Consider the following 21,439-nt stretch of genomic DNA (forward strand, 5'->3'; position numbering starts at 1 on the left):
GTTCGAATTTTCAACCACTCAGAGCACTTCAATCATGCGCGAGGTCAAAGAGTAAACTTACGTAGCAGGCGTAAAAAGACGTAAAGAGACGCTCAAGTAATGAGTTATTATGAAGAAGAAACATGTAGGTAACATACTTAAAAAGTGGTATTTCAGGGGGGAACGGTAGGTCATATATAATTTAATACAAAAAAAAAAAAATGTTACACAACTTTGTCATATTTCCTAGAAATCTAACTAGCCTAATTAAACTTTTGTATACTATTTCCTCAATTAACAAATACAGTTTCAAAATTGCTTGCAGCCATCCCATATCATTAGGAGGTTACGTAAAAGTACTTTCTTGAATTTTCAGCAGGAACAGCTTCATAATAATGACCACAAAGTCAGAATTGACTAAAGAGTTCATTGACATTGGGAGAATTGTTGGCAATTTTGTCTTTTCACTATAAAAATGTCATTTGATGAAAAGCTTTATTCTATCACCAAAGGATTTGTTTAATAAGATAATATGTGGGTATGTACAGTGTGAGGATGTGCTACCTATTTTTTGTCAGTGTTCTTGTGGAACGCAGTCATCCAGCTTAGCTCAATGCTAGGCATGGATCTCCACACTTGGATATGGGTGTCACAGCAGATTCCTTCACTAAGGCCATTGGCATAGAACAAGGGGCAGAGGGTGCGATTCAGAGGTAGTACCACCCTCCCAACGTCTAATGTTATGTCCACACCATACACTTAGGGTTCCTTCAGCCCCTCACCTGCCCCCCTCCACCACCCCACCAATCCTCTCATCCTTTGAGCACCTTCTCCTTTAGCAGGTCCAATATGACCTGTCTTTCCTGGCTCTCCAGCTCGAACCTCCTCTCCCTCTCCTTCCTCTCTGCCCCCAGCCTCTCTCTCTCCAGAGTGATCTTACTCCTCTGGATCTCTAGCTCCTCCCTCCTCAGCAATAGCTCCTCCTCCCGCAATCGTTGTTCCGCCTCCGAGCGCTTCTCCAGGAAGCTGAGGATCTCTGAGTAGGTCTGGCAGCAGCATTGGCAAGGCTGCTTGGCCATGGGCGCCGCCGAGACTAGCGAGAGCTCCGCCAGGTCCTCCTGCTGCTCCTCGGGCTCTGGGGTTGTGGGGACTGAAGGGGGCAGGGAGGGGAGAGGGAGATAGTTGGTGATGGGGAGGATAAAGTCTCAAAAGGTCAATGTTTTTTGGTTATCATTTCTTTGGTCTGTAGTCACTCAAACATTTTTGCTGAGGAGCAAACATGTCACTGTGTGTCTCTTGAGTACCAGCACACACAGAGACAACATGTTTTAGGCGGGGCAAGGGCAGGGCATTCTAAGCAATTACAAGGGAACCACTGGTTTGGTCACAGTAGTGCTATAATAACAGTAATCTCTTCAGGTGTGTGTCCTATTTCCTTCCTCCCTTTGGATATGATCACAGATCTAAAAGTTATTCTCTCACCGCACAGATCTAAACAGACTTGGATGGGGTTCTTACCTTTGGGTTGTCCTGTTTGTGTGGAGATAATGATGGGTTTGTCCTGCTCTGGTAGACTAGCCAGCTCTTCCAACGCTCGTTTCCTGAGTTCCTCATCCTGGTACTTACTCTCCCCGCTGGCAAGAAGACCCTTCTCTGCCTCCAGCTCCAACACCTCGTGGAGTAGGTCTTCTTTCTGGGCATACAGCCTCTCTGTCCCAAACCTGAACACATACAAGCGCATAAGCATGAACAGACACAGACACACAAGGTTGGGTATCAGCTTCTAATACATTCCTCCTATTAAGCGTGTGTATGTCTAATGTCAACTTCTGGCCAGTCTTGACCAACCTGCGTAGGCTGGGGAAGTCCTGCTTCTTGTAGTAGTCCAGCAGCAGCATGGTCCTCTCCCTGCAACGCCGGGCGTCCACCTCGAAACTCTCGTCCTGCAGGGCAGCAGTGATGATCTCCCCGACACGGGCCCAGATACGACCCGACTCCTTGGAACAGAACGGGTTCTGAGCAATGACCTCACGGAGCAGCAGGATGTCGTGGCGGGCGGAGAATCGCACCTGTCGCTTGCGGGGAGTGGTGGAGGGGCCGGCGAGGGAGAAACCTAGGGAGAGGAAGGGGGACGGAAAAAGTGAGAAGCAATATCTAAGTCGTAGACTATTGGTATAGAATCCTCAGATATGATCTTTGCCAAGAGGTCTGGACCTTAGTGCACTTATACTGTAACACTGGTTCAAGCCTCACTGATTGTTCCTCCTCAATTGCTACTTCAGAAAGTAAATAGACAATCCAGATGGTAAGGAAATAACTCGAAGTTCAACATGGGGAGCTGCAAGATAAACTACTGGGCTGAATATAAGGGGTTCACATTGGTGAATGTTTGGGAAACATAACTTGGTTGTAGTCATTTTGGAAACCGTTTCCTTAAAGAAAAACGGGTGAGACCCTATTTGAATTTGTCCCAGAGAAACTCTCGTTTGCGTTTTCCGTTTGAAGTTAACGGTTTTGCAACAGGGCGAAACGATTTGTAACAGATTAAGCTAATGATTACAACCCTGGCAAAGTATTTAATCATAAACGTAATTTAACTGTGAACGGCCTGAAGGTTATTTGTTGTCGATTGGGGATCAGCTGTCATACAAAGCAAAGCCGATATTATCACTTTCACTGTCAAAGCAACAGCCGAAGCCCCCTATTTGCCTGGTGATGTAGGCTAGTTGCTAAAACGCTTTGCCATTCCAGGCACAAGTGCAAGCAACACGGCACGTCTACCCATGCAGAGGCAACGCAGTTAGAAAATTAAAGTATAAATGTTGCATTGTTTATTATGGGCCAGCGCGCGCACAGGAAAATCACACGAGCCGCATAAAAATGACAAATGCTGGTTATGGATTTATGAACAATAAAATATGTAATGTCAGACGTAGCAGTTTATGTCGGGCTCACCACCGTTATTTGCCATCTCCACCACACGTTCCATATCTGCGTGTATCCGGGATCAGCTGATACACACAAAATGTTGAGGTCACAGTACACGTCCACTCACCAGTACAGGTTCCATTCTGACGTGTAACTCAACTTCTCTGGAAATCTGGCAAAACTGGCGAGGCGAAAATTGTGCAGGACCGCGGAGTGTCCACAAGATGGGGCCAAAGTACCGCGCGTAAAGTTTCTGGTATATTCTGACAAGTGAAGTCAATTCCATCACCACAGAGAAAAGGGGCTGGATGCTCTGTACAATCCATAATACAGAACATATTCACTTGTGGCTTTGACTTGGCATGGTAACAGGCAATCTGGAATACTGGAATATATCGTTGACCTACATAAGATTGCTCTATTCTGCATCTGATTTCTTTTTATTGACCATGAACAGTTGAACAATGCACTCACTTCAGAGTGAGTGGCACCTCAAATGTCATAATTCACTCTCCAGGTCAAGAGCTATTTACTGGAATGATGTGTTGAATAATTACATTTGAATATCATCAGTATTCAGGTGGTCTCTTACCTCCCACCTTTTGACCCCATCCACCTCGCTCACCTACACACACACGTCACTCTGCCCCCCTGCAACTCTCTCACATTTTAGTCATTTGACAGGCGCTCTTAACCAGAGCAATTAGGGTGAAGTGCCTTGCTCAAGGGCACATTGACCGATTTTTCACCTAGCCTGCCTGGAGATTCGAACAAGCGACCTTTCGGTTACTGGCCAAACGCAAGGCACTTAATCTTGTCACGGTGACTTGGCGCTAATGAAATCTACTGAGGTATTGGACAGGCTTAATGTGCTGTGTATAACACATCACCATAATAGTTATGCAATAGTCATTATAATGGTCTCTCCCCCATCAGACCAGAGTAGGCGCACTCCTAAAAACACACATCTAGCCTGTGTCCTAAATGGCACCCTATTCCCTATATATAGTGCACTACTTTTTACCAGTGCCCATAGGACTCTGGTCAAAAGAAGTGCGCCCGTGTCAAAAGTAGTGCAAAAGTAGGGAATATGGTGCCATTTGGGACACTTAGAGATGGGATCCAACTGGCAACTGACCTACTTGACCAGTGTCTCATTGAAGAAGTCAAATGTACATCTACACTGAGTGTACAAGACATTAGGAACACCTAATATTGGGTTCCACCCCTTTTGCCGTCAGAACAGCCTCAATTTGTCAGGGCATAGATAACAAGGTGTCGAACGCGTTCCACGGGGATGTTGGCCTATTTTGACTCCAATGCTTCCCACAGTTGTGTCAAGTTGGCTGGATGTCCTTTGGGTGGTGGACCATTCTTAATACACACGTAAAACTGTTGAGCATGAAAAACCCAGCAGTTCTACAGTTCTTGACACACTCAAACTGGTACGCCTGGTACCTACTACCATACCCCGTTCAAAGGCAGTTAATGAAATATTTTGTTTTACCCATTTACCCTCAGAATGGAACACGTACACAATCCATGTCTCAATTGTCTCAAGGCTTAAAAATCCTTCTTTAACCCGTCTCCTCCCCTTCATTTACACCAGGGGTTTCCAACAGGTTGATTGCGAGCTGCCAGTAGCTCATAGCCCGTAAGCTACCAGTAGATCGTAGCCCGTAAGCTACCAGTAGCTCGTAGCCCGTAAGCTCCCGGTAGCCCGTAAGCTACCAGTATCTTGTAGCCCGTAAGCTATCAGTAGTTTGTAGCCCATAAGCTACCAATAGCTTGTAGCCCGTAAGCTACCAGTAGCTTGTAGCCCGTAAGCTACCAGTAGCTCGTAGCCCACCTATGAGTTGCTCGCCAAAAAATTCTGAAAGTACATGCACATGTGCCCTTGTGGGTTGACAGAAATACTTTCCCCTGAAACCTTCTCAATTAATTAAGGATCGGACCCTTTTTTTCAATTATCGCCTAAAATGACATACCCAAATCTAACTGCCGGTAGCTCAAGACCTGAAGCAAGGATATGCATATTCTCGATACCATTTGAAAGGAAACACTTTGAAGTTTGTGGAAATGTGAAATTAATGTAGGAAAATATAACACATTAGATCTAGTAAAAGATAATACAAAGAAAAAAACATGCATATTTATATATACATTTTTTCATCATCTTTGAAATGCAAGAGAAAGGCCAATATATGACTTAGGAATATAGGCGCAATTTACATTTTGGCCACTAGATGTCAGCAGTATATGTGCAAAGTTTTAGACTGATCCAATTAACCATTGCATTTCTGTTCAAAATGTTGTATTAAGACTGCTCAAATGTGCCTAATTTGTTTATTAATACATTTTCAAATTCATAACTGTGCACTCTCCTCAAACAATAGCATGGTATTCTTTCACTGTAATAGCTACTGTAAATTGGACAGTGCAGTTAGATTAACAAGAATTTAAACTTTCTGTCCATATCAGATATGTCTATGTCCTGGGAAATGTTCTTGTTACTTACACCTCATGCTACTCACATTAGCCTACGTTAGCTCAACTGTCCCGTGGGAGGGGGTGACCGATCCTTAGAGGTTAAATGTTATCTGCAAAGTAGGCTTACCTGGCAGAACTATATACTTTATATCTACAATTCGTTATTTGCTAACTTTGCCATGAAATGAGCTGCTGCAGTATAGAACCGTTGCTAGACCAGTACATTAGATGACACATTCATCACTAAATGTGTTAGTGTTCTTCCAGACCAATTGGTTTTCCTTCTGATGTGATTTAAGCATTGACATGGACTCAGAACATCCAACTTCGTTGTTTCTCTATTAACAATTGTAATTTTAAGGGGGAAAAACAAAATCTAAATCCAGGAAAAATAAAACTGAGAACCATATTTGGGAGAAGATAAAACATAATTCGTAAAAGAAATCACACATTTTATAGGGCCCCCTTTGGAGTTGTTTATTAACCATTATTTTATCAGGTATATTGACAGAAAGGACCCGGGGAAGAGTTGCAGGGAGGAGAAGAGAAGAAGGAGGAGCAAGCAAAAAAGAATTGGAAAGCCAAAAAATGTGTAGCCCGCAATATGTTTAATTGTTTAAGCTAGAAAAGGTTGGAGACATCTGATCTACACTGATTGACGTGGATTTAACAGGTGACATCAATAAGGGATCATAGCTTTCACCTGTATTCACCTGGTCAGTCTTTGTCATGGAATGAGCATCCGTTCCTAATGTTTCTTACACTCAGTGTACATGTTGTTTACTTACAGCAAGGTCTGAGATGGAGAGGCGATAATATGAATACTATCATATACTATCATCTTAGACGCTAACTTGGCCCCAAGCTACATTTACACAGTACAAATGCTTTATACATGTATGAGCAGTCTGTGACTCGGTCTTCATAATCTAGTGAGATTTTGAACAAACCTTTGTCAATTTGCAAAATCCTTTGTGTTTCAGTAGATGTTCATGGCCAATAACGTTATATTCCCACAGTAGAAATTCTTTATACTCATACTATGCTATGAACAGTGTATACTGTATGTATATGAGCAGGGGGTCATTTAATTATGTCCATATAGGTTTTAGTATTTGACTTAGTATTTGCATACCCTAAGGCTGCGTTTACACAGCCAGCCTAATTCTGATCTTTAAGACCAATCAGAGCTATTGCTAATAATTGGGCAAAAGATCAGAATTGGGGTGACTGTGTAAACGCAGCCTAAGTGACACGTGGAACGTCTGACAGACATTAGTGTGCAATTCAGTTTAGTGTTGACGGGTGCCACACTGTACAGAAATCTGTCATCCTTCAAATGCTGTGACAGCTCGGTCTCAACGGCAGGCAGGCTTTTTCTATAGCCTCCATGGCACAATAAAACTGTCACCGTAACCTCCTTCTCTTCGCCCCCCCCCCCCCCCCGCTTTTCTCTAGCCAGCTGTTTGTTAACTTTCTCCTCTGGCTGTGGCGAGCCACTGAGCGAATGTCAAATGTGGCATTTTCAATATCTTCAACACAGATTGACCCCTTCAGTCGCAGCTTTCTTCAATCTTCTTGTGTTGGTCTGTCTGCACTGCACAAATCACAGGGTCATTCCAAACCAGACGATCCCAGACTTTGGTTTACTTTTGAATGGTTTCATCAAGATGTTTTATGAATCATACCTCCAATACAATTCAATCCGTGAGATGTAAATACTCTATGACAGACAATGTCATTCATATTTTAGACTTTGTTCTTGGCCTCCATTATTTATTTCATAACTTTCTCAATAGCCTGAACGCAAATGGTAACTTCTCTTTTTTACTCTCTCTCTTCGATCTCCTTTACCTGTCAAACTGCCAGGCACAATGTCCTGTGAGAGTCTGTGGAAAGACAGAGGCTTCCTATAGCTTTTTCTGTCACAGTTTATACAAACTCTCTCATGAGACGACACAGAACCCCACCACGCGCGCACATGCACGCACACACTCTTTCTCTCTTTCTCCATGTCTTTGTTTCTTTCCTTCTCTGTTAAGGGAGCTGTCTTCTCTCTGAACTTCTGTGTTTGTCAGGACCTGATGGAATGGCGGAGGGAGTGGGAGAGAGAGGGGTGGAGAGATAGAGAGGGGGGGGGGGGTAGAATAGAGAGCATCCAGGATCTCTGTATTGTCCTCCCGCCTCCCTCTCACACACTCTCCTATCTCTCCCCTCTTTTTAATTTTGTCTACCTAATGTGCGCACACATGCAAACACACGCACACACACACACACACACACGCATGCATGCGCGTGCACACTTGTTTGTCTGCCTGTCTCTCTGTGCCCTCCCAGGGATGGAGACAGTGGAATCGCTCTATAAACAGTTGTGAGGGGTGTGTGTGTGTGTATGTGTGTGCACGCGCGTGCATGTGTGTGCATACATGTGTGTGTGTGTGTTTGCGTGTCTGCGCACATTAGGTAGACAAAATGATAGCAAGAGAGAGAGAGGGAGAGAACGAGAGGGGGAAGGAGGGAGAGATAGGAGAGTGTGTGAGAGGGAGGCGGGAGGACAATACAGAGATCCTAGATGCTATCTATTCTACCCCCTCTCTCGATCTCTCCCCACCCCCTCTCTTTTCTCTCCACCTCTCTCTCCCACTCCCGCCGTCATTCCATCAGGTCCTCACAAACACAGAAGTTCAGAGAGAAGACAGCTCCCTTACCAGAGAAGGAAAGAAACAAAGAAACGGAGGAAGAGAGAAAGAGTGAGGGGAATAAAAAAAGAAGTGGTATTAACAGTGGAGGACAAGTTTTGGAGGAGAGGAGAGCAAAGGGAGAGAGGGGTGGTTTGGGTGGGGGGTGGGTAGCGTACAAGGCTGCTCCGTCTGTCTCCTCCATCCCTCCGTCTCCGTCGCCGTGGGTTCACAGCTCTCCCTCCCCCCCTCCCTCGCTCCCTACCTCCCCCGCTCGCTGCTGGCGGGAGCCTCCGAGCTGCTGCGGCGGAGGTCGTCTCGGATGGAGTCGCCGAGAGACGTAGGAGGAGAGACGATGGAGCGTGGGGAGCGGCCGGAGCGGGCCGAGCCGCTGACCGATGCCGAGCGGGAGATCATCCAGAACACCTGGGTACACGTCTACGAGAACTGTGAGGACGTGGGCGTGTCGGTCCTCATAAGGTATGTGGTCAGGTGGGGGAGTCCTCATAGTGGTGGGGCTGTTGGTCTCCATAATGGTGGGGCTGTTGGTCTCCATAGTGGTGGGGCTGTTGGTCTCCATAATGGTGTGACTGTTGGTCTCCATAGTGATGGGGCTGGAGGTCTCCATAGTGATGGGGCTGGAGGTCCTCCTAAGGCACATATAGGGCTGATGGTCCTCAGTGAGTATGTGGGGCTTAGAGTCCTCATAGTGTTGAGGCTGGGGGTCCCCATAATGGTGTGACTGTTGGTCTCCATAATGGTGTGACTGTTGGTCTCCATAGTGATGGGGCTGGAGGTCTCCATAGTGATGGGGCTGGAGGTCCTCCTAAGGCACATATAGGGCTGATGGTCCTCATTGAGTATGTGGGGCTTAGAGTCCTCATAGTGTTGAGGCTGGTGGTCCCCATAAGGTACGTGGAGTATCAGGGGGTCCTCATGAGGTTTGTGTAGCTGGTGAGTCCGGATGGTAATGGGGGGGGGGGGGGGGGGGGGTGCTCAGAATGGGGGTGGGGGGCTGTAATTTTAGTGTACAATTAAAAAAGTACGTTCTCATGTACAGCATCTCATCAGGCATGGAAAAGTTTGGGCAAAAAGGTTGTGAGTGGAGGGTACATGGAGGGGTTAATGGGGACTAGACTCGACCAACATATAGACACAGGTTTCCACTGATGTTTACTGCAGCTGAGCACCGCTGGGTGTGTGTTTTCCATAGATTTGTGCAGATTGGAGGGGGCTCATGCATTTCTATGAAAGCCCACAGCAGGCTCTGGAAAAGGCAGGGAGATTGAGTCCCCACTGCACAGACCACACACACACACACATATAGACTATTCTGCTCTCATTCACTCACTTCTGTCCTCATTAAAAAGCCATTTCTCAGAAGCCCTCTTCATTCCACAGACTATTTTTTGTAAGACACTACAATTGAGAGAGAGCACATGTTTCTGCTTAAATGTCCCCCTGTCTGAGCCAGACGTTCCTGTTCTAGCTGTTCGGTCGGTGCTTTACACCTATCTGACATATTTTACCTGTCACATTTTCACTCTAAAACTGAACCAGCCGTTTAGCAGGTACCTTTCTGTGGCACCTTGATGACTGCTTATTGTTCTTTGATTATTGGAATTCTAATATTACACGTTGTCTGTCACTTTGTTTGTATGTGTGTGTTGGTCTTAATGCTGAGGCTATGCATCTGAATAAAGAGTCGCTGTCTGATTGAGCTGGGATGCGTTTGACTTTTGTCCCAGTGTTGTCCCAGTGTTGTCCCAGTGTTGTCTCAGTGTTGTCCCAGTGTTGTCCCAGTGTTGTCCCAGTGTTGTCTCAGTGTTGTCTCAGTGTTGTCTCAGTGTTGTCCCAGTGTTGTCTCAGTGTTGTCCCAGTGTTGTCTCAGTGTTGTCCCAGTGTTGTCTCAGTGTTGTCTCAGTGTTGTCTCAGTGTTGTCCCAGTGTTGTCTCAGTGTTGTCCCAGTGTTGTCTCAGTGTTGTCCCAGTGTTGTCTCAGTGTTGTCTCAGTGTTGTCCCAGTGTTGTCCCAGTGTTGTCCCAGTGTTGTCTCAGTGTTGTCCCAGTGTTGTCCCAGTGTTGTCTCAGTGTTGTCTCAGTGTTGTCTCAGTGTTCCACATGGAACACCGAGAGGGCTCGTTAAAACGGACAGCGGGGCGTCGCTAAGGCAGTGATGTGCTCTGATTTTGAGTCGGAGCGACAAGATAGTCCCTTAGGCAAGCTCTGAGGGCAGAGAGTGTGTAGAGTCGTCTCTTTGTGTGTGTGTGTGTGTGTGTGTGTGTGTGTGTGTGTGTGTGTGTGTGTGTGTGTGTGTGTGTGTGTGTGTGTGTGTGTGTGTGTGTGTGTGTGTGTCGTCCTTATCTGTGGGTAACAGCAACAAGCTTTGGCAGTTCACTGTCTCTCTCGACTCTCCCTCTCGGTCTCTCTCTCATTCTCCATATCTGTTCCTCTCTCTCCCTCACTTTCTTTCTCACTATCCGTCTCCCTCCTGTTCTCTCTCGCTTTCCTCAGTCTCCCTCTCATTCTCTATTCCTTATGTCTCTTTCTTTCTGTCTATCTTTCATTTCTCTCTGTCCCTTGACAACAAGATCACAGGATCTCTTGACATGCCCAGGCTTGAATGCTCTGCTGGGTCTGATGATCCTACTGAGTGCAAAGCCTCCCGACTGCACCTACAGTACCAGTCAAAAGTTTGGACACACCTACTCATTCAAGTGTTTTTCTTTATTTTTATTATTTTCTACATTGTAGAATAATAGTGAAGACAACTATGAAATAACACACATGGAATCATGTAGTAACCAAAAAAAGTGTTAAACAAATCAAAATATATTTCATATTGAGATTCTTCAAAGTAGCCACCATTTGCCTTGATGACAGCTTTGCACACACTTGGCATTCTCTCAACCAGCGTCATGAGGTAGTCACCTGGAATGCATTTCAATTAACAAGTGTGCTTTGTGAAAAGTTAATTTGTGGAATTTATTTCCTTAATGCATTTGAGCCAATCAGTTGTGTTGTGACTAGGTAGGGGTGGTATACAGAAGATGGCCCTATTTGGTAAAAGACCAAGTTCATATTGTGGCAAGAACACATCAAATAAGCAAAGAGAAACGACAGTCCATGATTACTTTAAGACCTGAAGGTCAGTCAATACGGAACATTTCAAGAACTTTTATTGCAAAAACCATCAAGCGCTATGATGAAACTGGCTCTCATGAGGACCGCCACAGGAAAGAAAAACCCAGAGTTACTTCTGCTGCAGAGGATAAGTTCATTAGAGTCACCAGCCTCAGAAATTGCATCCCAAATAAATGCTTCACAGAGTTCAAGTAACAGACACATCTCAACATTAGCTGTTCAGAGGAGACTGCCTGAATCAGGCCTTCATGGTCAAATTGCTGCAAAAAAAACTGTACTAAAGGACACCAACAAGAAGAATATACTTGCTTGGGCTAAGAAAAAACGGGAAATCTGTCCTTTGGCCTGATGAGTCCAAATTTTAGATTTCTGGTTCCAACCGCTGTGTCTTTGTGAAACGCAGAGTAGGTGAACGGATGATCTCCGCATGTGTGGTTCCCACCGTAAAGCATGGAGGAGGAGGTGTGATGGTGTGGTGGGTGCTTTGCTGGTGACACTCTCAGTGATTTATTTAAAATTCTGTGTGATCCCGCTCTCCATAGCCGACGTGAGTAAGACCTTTAAACAGGTCAACATAAACACGGCTGCTGGGCCAGACGGATTACCAGGAAGTGTGCTGGTAGTTGGTGCTGACCAACTGGCAGGTGTCTTCACTGACATTTTCAACATGTCACTGATTGAGCCTGTAATACCAACATGTTTCAAGCAGACCACCATAGTCCCTGTGCCCAAGAACACAACGGCAACCTTACTAAATGACTACAGGCCCGTAGCACTCATGTCCGTAGGCATGAAGTGCTTTGAAAGGCTGGTAATTGATCACATCAACACCATTATCCCAGAAACCCTAGACCCACTCAAATTTGCATACCGCCCAAACAGATCCACAGATGCCCTTTCCCACCTGGACAAAAGGAACACTTATGTGAGAATGCTATTCATTGACTACAGCTCAGTGTTCAACACCATAGTACCCTCAAAGCTCATCACTAAGCTAAGGATCCTGGGACTAAACACCTCCCTCTGCAACTGGATCCTGGACTTCCTGTCGGGCCGCCCCCGGGGGGTGAGGGTAGGTAGCAACACATCTGCCACGCTGATCCTCAACACTGGAGCTCCCCAGGGGTGCGTGTTCAGTCCCCTCCCGTACTCCCTGTTCACCAACGAGTGCACGGCCAGGCATGACTCCAACACCATCATTAAGTTTGCAGACGACACAACAGTGGTAGGCCTGATCACCGACAATGACGAGACAGCCTATAGGGAGGAGGTCAGAAACCTGGCCGGGTGGTGCCAGAATAACAACCTATCCCTCAACGTAACCAAGACTAAGGAGATGATTGTGGACTACAGGAAAAGGAGGACCGAGCACACCCCCATTCTCATCGACGGGGCTGTAGTGGAGCAGGTTGAGAGCTTCAAGTTCCTTGGTGTCCACATCAACAACAAACTAAATCAAATCAAATCAAATGTATTTATATAGCCCTTCGTACATCAGCTGATATCTCAAAGTGCTGTACAGAAACCCAGCCTAAAACCCCAAACAGCAAGCAATGCAGGTGTAGAAGCAACTAGAATGGTCCAAACACACCAAGACAGTTGTGAAGAGGGCATGACATAGCCTATTCTCCCTCAGGAAACTAAAAAGATTTGGCATGGGTCCTGAGATCCTCAAAAGGTTCTACAGCTGCAACATCGAGAGCATCCTGACTGTTGCATCACTGCCTGGTACGGCAATTGCTCGGCCTCCGACCGCAAGGCACTACAGAGGGTAGTGCGTACGGCCCATTACATCACTGGGGCTAAGCTGCCTGCCATCCAGGACCTCTACACCAGGCAGTGTCAGAGGAAGGCCCTAAGAATTGTCAAAGACCCCAGCTACCCCAGTCATAGACTGTTCTCTCTACTACCGCATGGCAAGCGGTACCGGAATGCCAAGTTTAGGACCAAAAGTCTTCTTAACAGTTTTTATTCCCAAGCCAGAAGACTCCTGAACAGTTAATCAAATGGCTACCCGGACTATTTGCATTTTGTGCCCCCCCCCCCCCCCCCCTGTTCTCTGTTTATCATATATGCATAGTCACTTTAACTATACATTCATGTACATACTACCTCAATTGGGCCGACCAACCAGTGCTCCCGCACATTGGCTAACCGGACTATCTGCATTGTGTCCCGCCACCCACCACCCGCCAACCCCTCTTTTACGCTACTGCTACTCTCTGTTCATCATATATGCATAGTCACTTTAACATATCTACATGTACATACTACCTCAATCAGCCTGACTAACCGGTGTCTGTATGTAGACTTGCTACTTTTATAGCCTCGCTACTGTATATAGCCTCGCTGTCACTGTCTTTTTACTGTTGTTTTATTTCTTTACTTACCTATTGTTCACCTAATAATTTTTTTTGCACTATTGGTTAGAGCCTGTAAGTAAGCATTTCACTGTAAGGTCTACACCTGTTGTATTCGGCGCACGTGACAAATACGATTTGATTTGAAAATTCAAGGCACACTTAATCAGCATAGCTACCACAGCATTCTGCAGCAATATGCCATCCCATCTGGTTTGCCCTTAGTGGGACTATCATTTGTTTTTCAACTGGACAATGACCCAACACACCTCAAGGCTGTGTAAGGGCTATTTGACCAAGACGGAGAGTTATGGAGTCCTGCATCAGATGACCTGGCCTCCATAATCACCCGACCTCAACCAATTGAGATGGTTTGGGATGAGTTGTACCACAGAGTGAAAGAAAAGCGCTCAGCATATGTGGGAACTCCTTCAAGACTGTTGGAAAAGCATTCCAGGTGAAACTGTTTGAGAGAATGCCAAGAGTGTGCAAAGCTGTCATCAAGGCAAAGGGTGGCTACTTTGAAGAATCTAAAATCAAAAATATATTTTGATTTATTTAACACTTTTTTTGGTTACTACATGATTCCATATGTGTTATGTCATAGTTCTGATGTCTTCACTATTATTCTACAATGTAGAAAATAGTACAAATAAAGAAAAACCCTTGAATGAGTGGGTGTGTCCAGACTTTTGACTGGTACTGTATGTCACACTCCCTAACATCCCTCCGATTCAGGGAAACGGAGACATCACTGTACCCACTAATTGGCCTGCTCCTATTAACAAGCAGATGGCCCGAGTAAGCAGGTCATCTGTGTGGAATGGATAATGGTCTAATAGCTATCCTGAAAGCACATTGAAGAGTGGATGGATACTGGGTCAAAGCCTTCCACGGTTCGGTTGACTTCCATAGTTCGCCATGTGAATGCTTAGCTATTTGCATTTTTATCCTTCTGCTTGGATGGTTGGAAAGAATGGACAGTGACAATAGCCTGGGCTAATGTCATCATCAATGCGCACAAATGCAATTTCACTCGTGAGGAGACCACCTCCGGCCATCTTGAGTACAGTAAAAAATGGCAGCTCAATGAAATCACCAAACATCGAACAATAGTATTAGGCTGTGACTGGATGCTTCTGATACTAGCATGGTGGATATGGAGTTCTCCAAAGTGGTCCGTCTTGAGGACCGAGGAGTCGAGACTTGATTTGATTTCATATAGTGCTTTGAATGACCATAAAGGGAAACCACCTCTCTGTGTCTGATGCTCGCTCAAGTTAGTCAAGGTTGTTTTACTCAGTCCTCGAAAGCGTGTTGCCTTCCCGAAAAGAACCCTTCAAGACTAATTAGAATGTGACCAACGAGCCACTAATGGTGCTGCTTTGATGACTTCATTTAAATGCAGCGACAGGTTGGGGGAATTCAGTGTGAGAGCATCTCTGACACTCCAGACACTCCACTCTCACTCTCTGGTTCTGGTTGTGTTAGGGTTTCAAGGCAAATGTTTTAACAGTCTTGCATTAATGAGATACGAGATGTAGAAATATACATGCAGATGTAAAAGTGAATATACACTGTTTGTATATTTAACAGTATATTGCACAGTACTCTTGAACCTATAAAAGGGGGCCCTGAAGAGGATTGGCAAGGTATACGAAAAAAGTCCTTCATTTTTTACTTCTAAGAGAAAAAGTCCTTTCGTCACAAAGCTCTAAGGGACTTTCATGTTTATCTGCAAGGAACAACAAGCAAGTGTCCCTTGTTGTTTCAAAGACAAAGTGAAGCAGCGACAGCTGGGAGAGCTTGGCTTGGGGACAGCTACAGGCAAGCAGGCGCCTCTTTAGCATATCGTAGCTTGTCACAGGACCTGCGGGGATGCAGTGTAGTGTAGCGCTGCTGCCAGGGGCCAAACCTAACCAACGCTGAATAGCTAAACCCTCGTACCCATTCAGCCGCACTAGTGTAAAGCACTTACATGAGTCAAATTGGGTCAGGGGTGAAACAAGACGAGAGTGTATGTGTGTATGCGTGTTCCAAGTGTTCGTTTGTTTACATTGAAATCATGCTCTGCTTTCACCAGAAAGGATGAGAACAGAGACAAAAATCTAAAAATATCCCCCGTATATCTCCTTGTACGCTTGCGGAAACCTCATGATAGTCTTATCGTCAAAAATGCACAGCCGCTAATTGAGGTGGCCTGATGTGGTCAGTCTTGGCGGTGGTGATGTACAAACTGTAGACCTCAATCAAAACAAAGCCGGGCCATTCCCATTCTCTCAGCTTACCTCTCATTAGGGTGGTTGGAGAATGGGCTTTACTGTGTGGCCCTAAAATAACTTGCAGTTCAAACTAGTCCATAGACGACACACACATCAGTCATAACACCTTCTGTGTGAAGTCCAGTAATCCTCAGAGAGGTGCTCTTCCTTTTGAACTTCCATTCTTTTCCGTTCAGGACAAGTGTGTCGTTCTGCAGGATATACCGTATCTGTGACTAGGGAGGGAAGGTCTTGACAAAAGCACTTGAGGACATGCCAGGCTCACATAGAGGCTGGTATCTACTGTCACTTTTGTGGATGACAAAGCAGTCACAGGACATAGAGATTTTTTTGCATCCTTTATCGCTGTGTATTGCAGGTTTTGTTCTGTGGCTCATAATCAATGCCAAAGCATTTAGGCAGAGGAAACCTCCTACGCACAGTCACCGCGGGTGAAATGCTCCGAGAGGAACATCGACTGCCAACAGTCTCGCTCCTCCGGTCCACAGCAGCACCTGCCTCTAATTACACTCAAAGAAACGTAACGATCTTAACGCTCCTCGCCTCATCAGCACCACTTTACCGTTCCCGCCTGCCAATCACCCCGTGCTGCGTGTTGGTGGTGCCCCGAGCAGATTCTCCAAGGCTCCAAGTAGACACGTAGAAATCATGAGAAGTGAGCCGCACACTCCACTCGCAGAGCGTAAACACTTGAGTCGTAAGCCCAAGTCGTGACAAGTGTGAGTAAACCCAATCACCGAGATGCAGATGAGGCTATGGTAAGAGGCTGATTACAACTCGAGGCACATTGTGCATTTTGAAAACTTTGGGTAGTTTTCATTAGCTCTAGGTCACACATTACAACGAGCAATAATGTCTCCAGAATTTATTCTGTAACGCATGTGACTTTATGGCCACAGGGCATCCGTTCAATGAGTAGATTCAGGAAGCTTCGAGCTTGAACACTTCGAACAAATGTTCTGAAGCGTACATATTCCCTACTAGTACCGATTTCAGTCATTTCAGTCATTTCAGTGACTTTTGCCCAGGGTCTAAACTGACATTATTCATCCCTCATTTTTACACTGACATCATTTGATTGCCTGTAGGCATGTTGATATCTTCTGCTTTGCTCTTTGTGGATTATGAGGACATTTGAATAAGAGTGTTATTGTCTAATTAGAATATCAATGTCCTGGAACATTTGAAACCTGCATGGATGATATCCACATAAGTTGGGCTTGTACCATCATGGCTCGGTACTAACTCTAACCCTGACTCGTTTGTCCCCCAGTTTCTTGGACTTCCCCTGATATTGTTTGATTGCATGGTCGTTCTGTGGGTATTATGATATTATGAGTACACTAACTTCTACCCAGAGCCATAGATAAACCTTTTCACCAGAAGTTCCAGGAAAATCACAGAGTAAGAATGTTATTGCTCTTCTGTCCTCCAGGTTCTTTGTGAACTTCCCATCGGCCAAGCAGTACTTCAGCCAGTTTCAGGACATGGATGACCCAGAGGAGATGGAGCGCAGTGTCCAGCTGAGGCACCACGCCCGCCAGGTGATGGGCGCCATCAACAAGGTGGTGGAGAACCTCCACGACCCAGAAAAGGTGTCCTCTGTTCTTGCTCTGGTGGGCAAGGCGCATGCTGTCAAACACAAGGTGGAGCCTATGTACTTTAAGGTGAGGGCGTGGCTTGTCTGTGTTAATGGTCCATAATGTCCCTCTGAAAGGTTTTGAGTGGAGAGGACTGACGTTGCGTTGCTCTGTTTCTAGTTGAGGCCAACTGGAAAGGCTTTGAGGGCGCTTTTGTTAGATGAGATTGCTCTCCTCCATTTTTTCTCTCTTTTTTCATCTAGCAATTAGTATTTTTCTTTACATCTTGCCATCCTCTTCCTCTCACCTTTCTCCTCATTGTTTATCTCACTTTCTCCCTTCCTCCATCTCTCAGATCCTGTGTGGTGTACTGCTGGAGGTGTTCTCGGAGGACTTCCCAGAATTCTTCACGGCAGAAGTGCAAATGGTGTGGACCAAACTGATGGGGGCGGTGTACTGGCATGTGACGGGCGCCTACACAGAGGTTGGCTGGGTGCAGCTCTCCAGCTCGGCAGTGTGAGGGGCGATAGCAGGGGAGATTTTTAGGGCTGAGACTGTTCATAGAATATCTTGTTGTGTTCAATTTTTGGGGGAGTCTTTCCCCTCTCCCTGCTGACTCATTGTGTGTACTTTACTGTATAGCCCCTGAGGTGTTGTCTGTATAGCCCCTGAGGTGTTGTCTGTATAGCCCCTGAGGTGTTGTCTGTATAGCCCCTGAGGTGTTGTCTGTATAGCCCCTGAGGTGTTGTCTGTATAGCCCCTGAGGTGTTGTCTGTATAGCCCCTGAGGTGTTGTCTGTATAGCCCCTGAGGTGTTGTCTGTATAGCCCCTGAGGTGTTGTCTGTATAGCCCCTGAGGTGTTGTCTGTATAGCCCCTGAGGTGTTGTCTGTATAGCCCCTGAGGTGTTGTCTGTATAGCCCCTGAGGTGTTGTCTGTATAGCCCCTGAGGTGTTGTCTGTATAGCCTCTGAGGTGTTGTCTGTATAGCCCCAGCGGTGTTGTCTGTATAGCCCCTGAGGTGTTGTCTGTATAGCCTCTGAGGTGTTGTCTGTATAGCCCCAGCGGTGTTGTCTGTATAGCCCCTGAGGTGTTGTCTGTATAGCCCCGGAGGTATTGTCTGTATAGCCCCTGGGGTGTTGTCTGTATAGCGTACAGTAAGTGAGCGTGTGTATTGTCTATGCCCTCATCCAACACTCATTGTAGTATTGTAAATCTCCAATGTTTTCAAGGGAACTAAAGGCTCCATTTTAGGGAGTTTTGTTGCTCCCTGAAAGTATGCCACTTTGGATTCCCAAACACTCTTTCCATGCCCATCTCATGCACTATACAAACACACCCATCTGCTAACACCCTGTCCATAGGGCAAATGGCTATTTAAATGTATAAACAGTTTCAAAGTGATGGGATAGAGCCACGGGCTGACAGACCACTGTTAAGGTGACATCTCCTCTTTATAAGCATGCATGCACGAGCACACACACACACACACAAACACACACATACACATTTACATTACATTTAAGTCATTTAGCAGACGCTCTACCACTCTGCCGACTTTGACCCCCCATATGCTAATATTTACGGAGCATTTACTTGGTTTACATTTCCTCATTAAACTCTCCATTAAGGGTTTAAGAAACTGACTCCGGAGGTCTCTGGAAATACAACGGACCCTTTGAAGTAGCATCAGGGTATCTTTCACCTCTGAAACACTAGGGTAAGAAAAAATACTCATATCGACCATATCTGATATACTAAGCACTCTACAACCATACCAAGAGGTCTAGACACTTTGGTACAGTTTAAACCATGTTGGGTTGGCATGCACAATACGATGCCACAAGTTCGAGCCCTGCTCCCGACTTTTCCCCTGAATACACTACAAATGGATTTTGAATGTCAGTTTAGATCCAATCTCCTCTGTGTCTCTGATGGTAACTCCTGCGCTCTGGTCCCTCTCGGCTTTGTCATTTACCATTAATGAGGAAGTAATGGGGCTCCGCTCTTCCTCTTCTGGTCGTTCATCAAATATCTCCCCTACTCTCTCATCTTTTCTTTCCTCTGGCCAAATGCTGAGAGAAAACGTCCCTCTATCTGCTTTGCTGCCATGGCTATTTGGCTAATAATATAATTCTACTCATATTCTACTGCCTTCTCCTTTGTTGTTCCTTTGGAGGCCAGCAGTAAAGTTACAAGATCAAGGATATACAGTAGGCTTATATGGCTGATAAATAACCGCCACAGGAAGTCGAGCTAATACAATATGACAAACTCATTCAGCAAGAGACCCGTGGCTGTAGATGAGAGGAAATTAGGTGGATTACTGTAGGAGTTGTTGTCTATAATCAATGATCTCTCCCATTACACCTACAGTACAACACACGCATCAGTCTCACACTGTTAGCAAAACATTTGACATCAGATCTCGAGTACAAACCCGTTAGAGGTCAGGTTCCTCTGTTCCTCTGAGTAGCTCGGGGTGGAGGAGTATTTGTGTTGGGCGTGAGCCGCCCCGACAGTTTGTTTTATTAAACACGTCACCCATAATTCACAAAATGGCTACATAATCTTTTTTTCTGCCTTCAGCTGTAAGCTCGTACCCTCCATCTGCAGAGTTTGTTGTTGTGAATTGTTTTTTTTTTTGTCAGTGAGTTTTAAAGCTTGGACTTTATATTTTTCTAAATATATAAAACAAAATAATTATCTGTATATGTATTTCGAATACTTTATATAACTATGATTATATACATTTGTTGACTGGGGGAGTGGGAGTGGTTTTGTGCTGTTTCAGCATGTTTGCACAGCCTACTACAGACGTGTACCTTTGCAGACCTGGTGAAATTAACTATCAATGACTATCAATAAAGTGATAATTACCTACACTTGTTTCAGGGTGTTTGAACTGTCTTTGAATGTGTGACCATATACTGTAGGTTTTATGTATTTGAATGTGTATGGAATATATCTGCCAAGTCCATATGTGTTGACTATCCAAGACTGTGCAGAATTTCCTATGAATTATAATAGAGTTTGTCAATTCTACTCAGTTCTCTATTCAGTCTAAGAGAAGTAGCCTGGTCCCAGATCTGTTTGTACTATCATGTCAACTTCTTGTCACCCATTGACAATGAACAATGGAATTGGCAAGAGCAAAAACAGATCTGGGACCAGGCTACTTCTCTTCCCTCCCCTTCTCTCCTCTGGTGCAGAAGACTGAAATAGCACACAGGACCTCTTGCCTATAGATGCACAGAGGTACTGGGTTTTCGAGTCCCTCCGTTTCACTCTGCTAATTCAATAACGAGATGTGAATGTCATTAATCAATGATTAATTAACGTGCCTGTTCGCTGGTTGACGCCCAGAGCAATGCTCTTTATCGAAGGGCACAAGTGGGAGCTTCAAACAGTGAAGAAGGCATCCTTTTTTAAATTCCACACGACAATGTGTTCCGGGTCTCTGGCCGATATATCATCATGTACTGTATCATCAGATGTGGTTTCATTGTACATTTATGCAAATCCAATGACTGCTCGGAGTTTTACAGTGTTGGCGGGAAGAATTCCCACTATCATGGAAACTTCCAGATACGGGTTTTAATTGAATGATAAAGCACTGTAGTAGATAATACACCTCCTACTGTATGTGCAGAGGAACATCTCCAGGGGTATTTAGCCGTGTGTGTGCTCCCCTGTGTGCTGTGTTGACAGGATGGAGACGTTTCACCATGGCGACCAGTCTCTTGTCACCAAGCTTGTCATTCTAGCCAGCGCTGGTGACAGTCAGGGACTCATTTGGACAGGTTCCCATGGTTGATAACAAAGACACAAACACACATGTGCACCTACATCAACATTCAAAGCCGTACAGTAAGGTGAGAAGTGCCGGTGAATGAGAAGTGAACACACACACACACACAGACACACGCATGTGCACACACACACACACACACACACACCTGCCTACCTATCTGACTCAGCAGTTGCAGGGATGTTGGGATTA

General features: G+C 45.4%; 2 protein-coding genes across 2 annotated transcripts; one reads left to right on the plus strand and one right to left on the minus strand.

Moving 5' to 3' along the window:
- Positions 1 to 161: 161 nt before the first annotated feature.
- LOC129839461 (trichohyalin-like) lies at positions 162 to 3,065 on the minus strand. Its single transcript, XM_055906940.1, has 4 exons — positions 2,935 to 3,065; positions 1,828 to 2,092; positions 1,498 to 1,700; positions 162 to 1,129 (listed from the first exon to the last, which is right to left on the minus strand). Exons 1-4 carry the CDS (start codon positions 2,966 to 2,968, stop codon positions 792 to 794), a joined length of 840 nt encoding a protein of 279 aa, XP_055762915.1. The 5' UTR covers positions 2,969 to 3,065; the 3' UTR covers positions 162 to 791.
- A 4,834-nt stretch (positions 3,066 to 7,899) lies between these two features.
- LOC129839460 (cytoglobin-2-like) lies at positions 7,900 to 20,319 on the plus strand. Its single transcript, XM_055906939.1, has 3 exons — positions 7,900 to 8,555; positions 17,295 to 17,526; positions 17,795 to 20,319. Exons 1-3 carry the CDS (start codon positions 8,398 to 8,400, stop codon positions 17,957 to 17,959), a joined length of 555 nt encoding a protein of 184 aa, XP_055762914.1. The 5' UTR covers positions 7,900 to 8,397; the 3' UTR covers positions 17,960 to 20,319.
- Positions 20,320 to 21,439: the final 1,120 nt, after the last annotated feature.

The sequence above is a fragment of the Salvelinus fontinalis genome, chromosome 40, assembly GCF_029448725.1.
Source record: "Salvelinus fontinalis isolate EN_2023a chromosome 40, ASM2944872v1, whole genome shotgun sequence".
NCBI lineage: Eukaryota > Metazoa > Chordata > Actinopteri > Salmoniformes > Salmonidae > Salvelinus > Salvelinus fontinalis.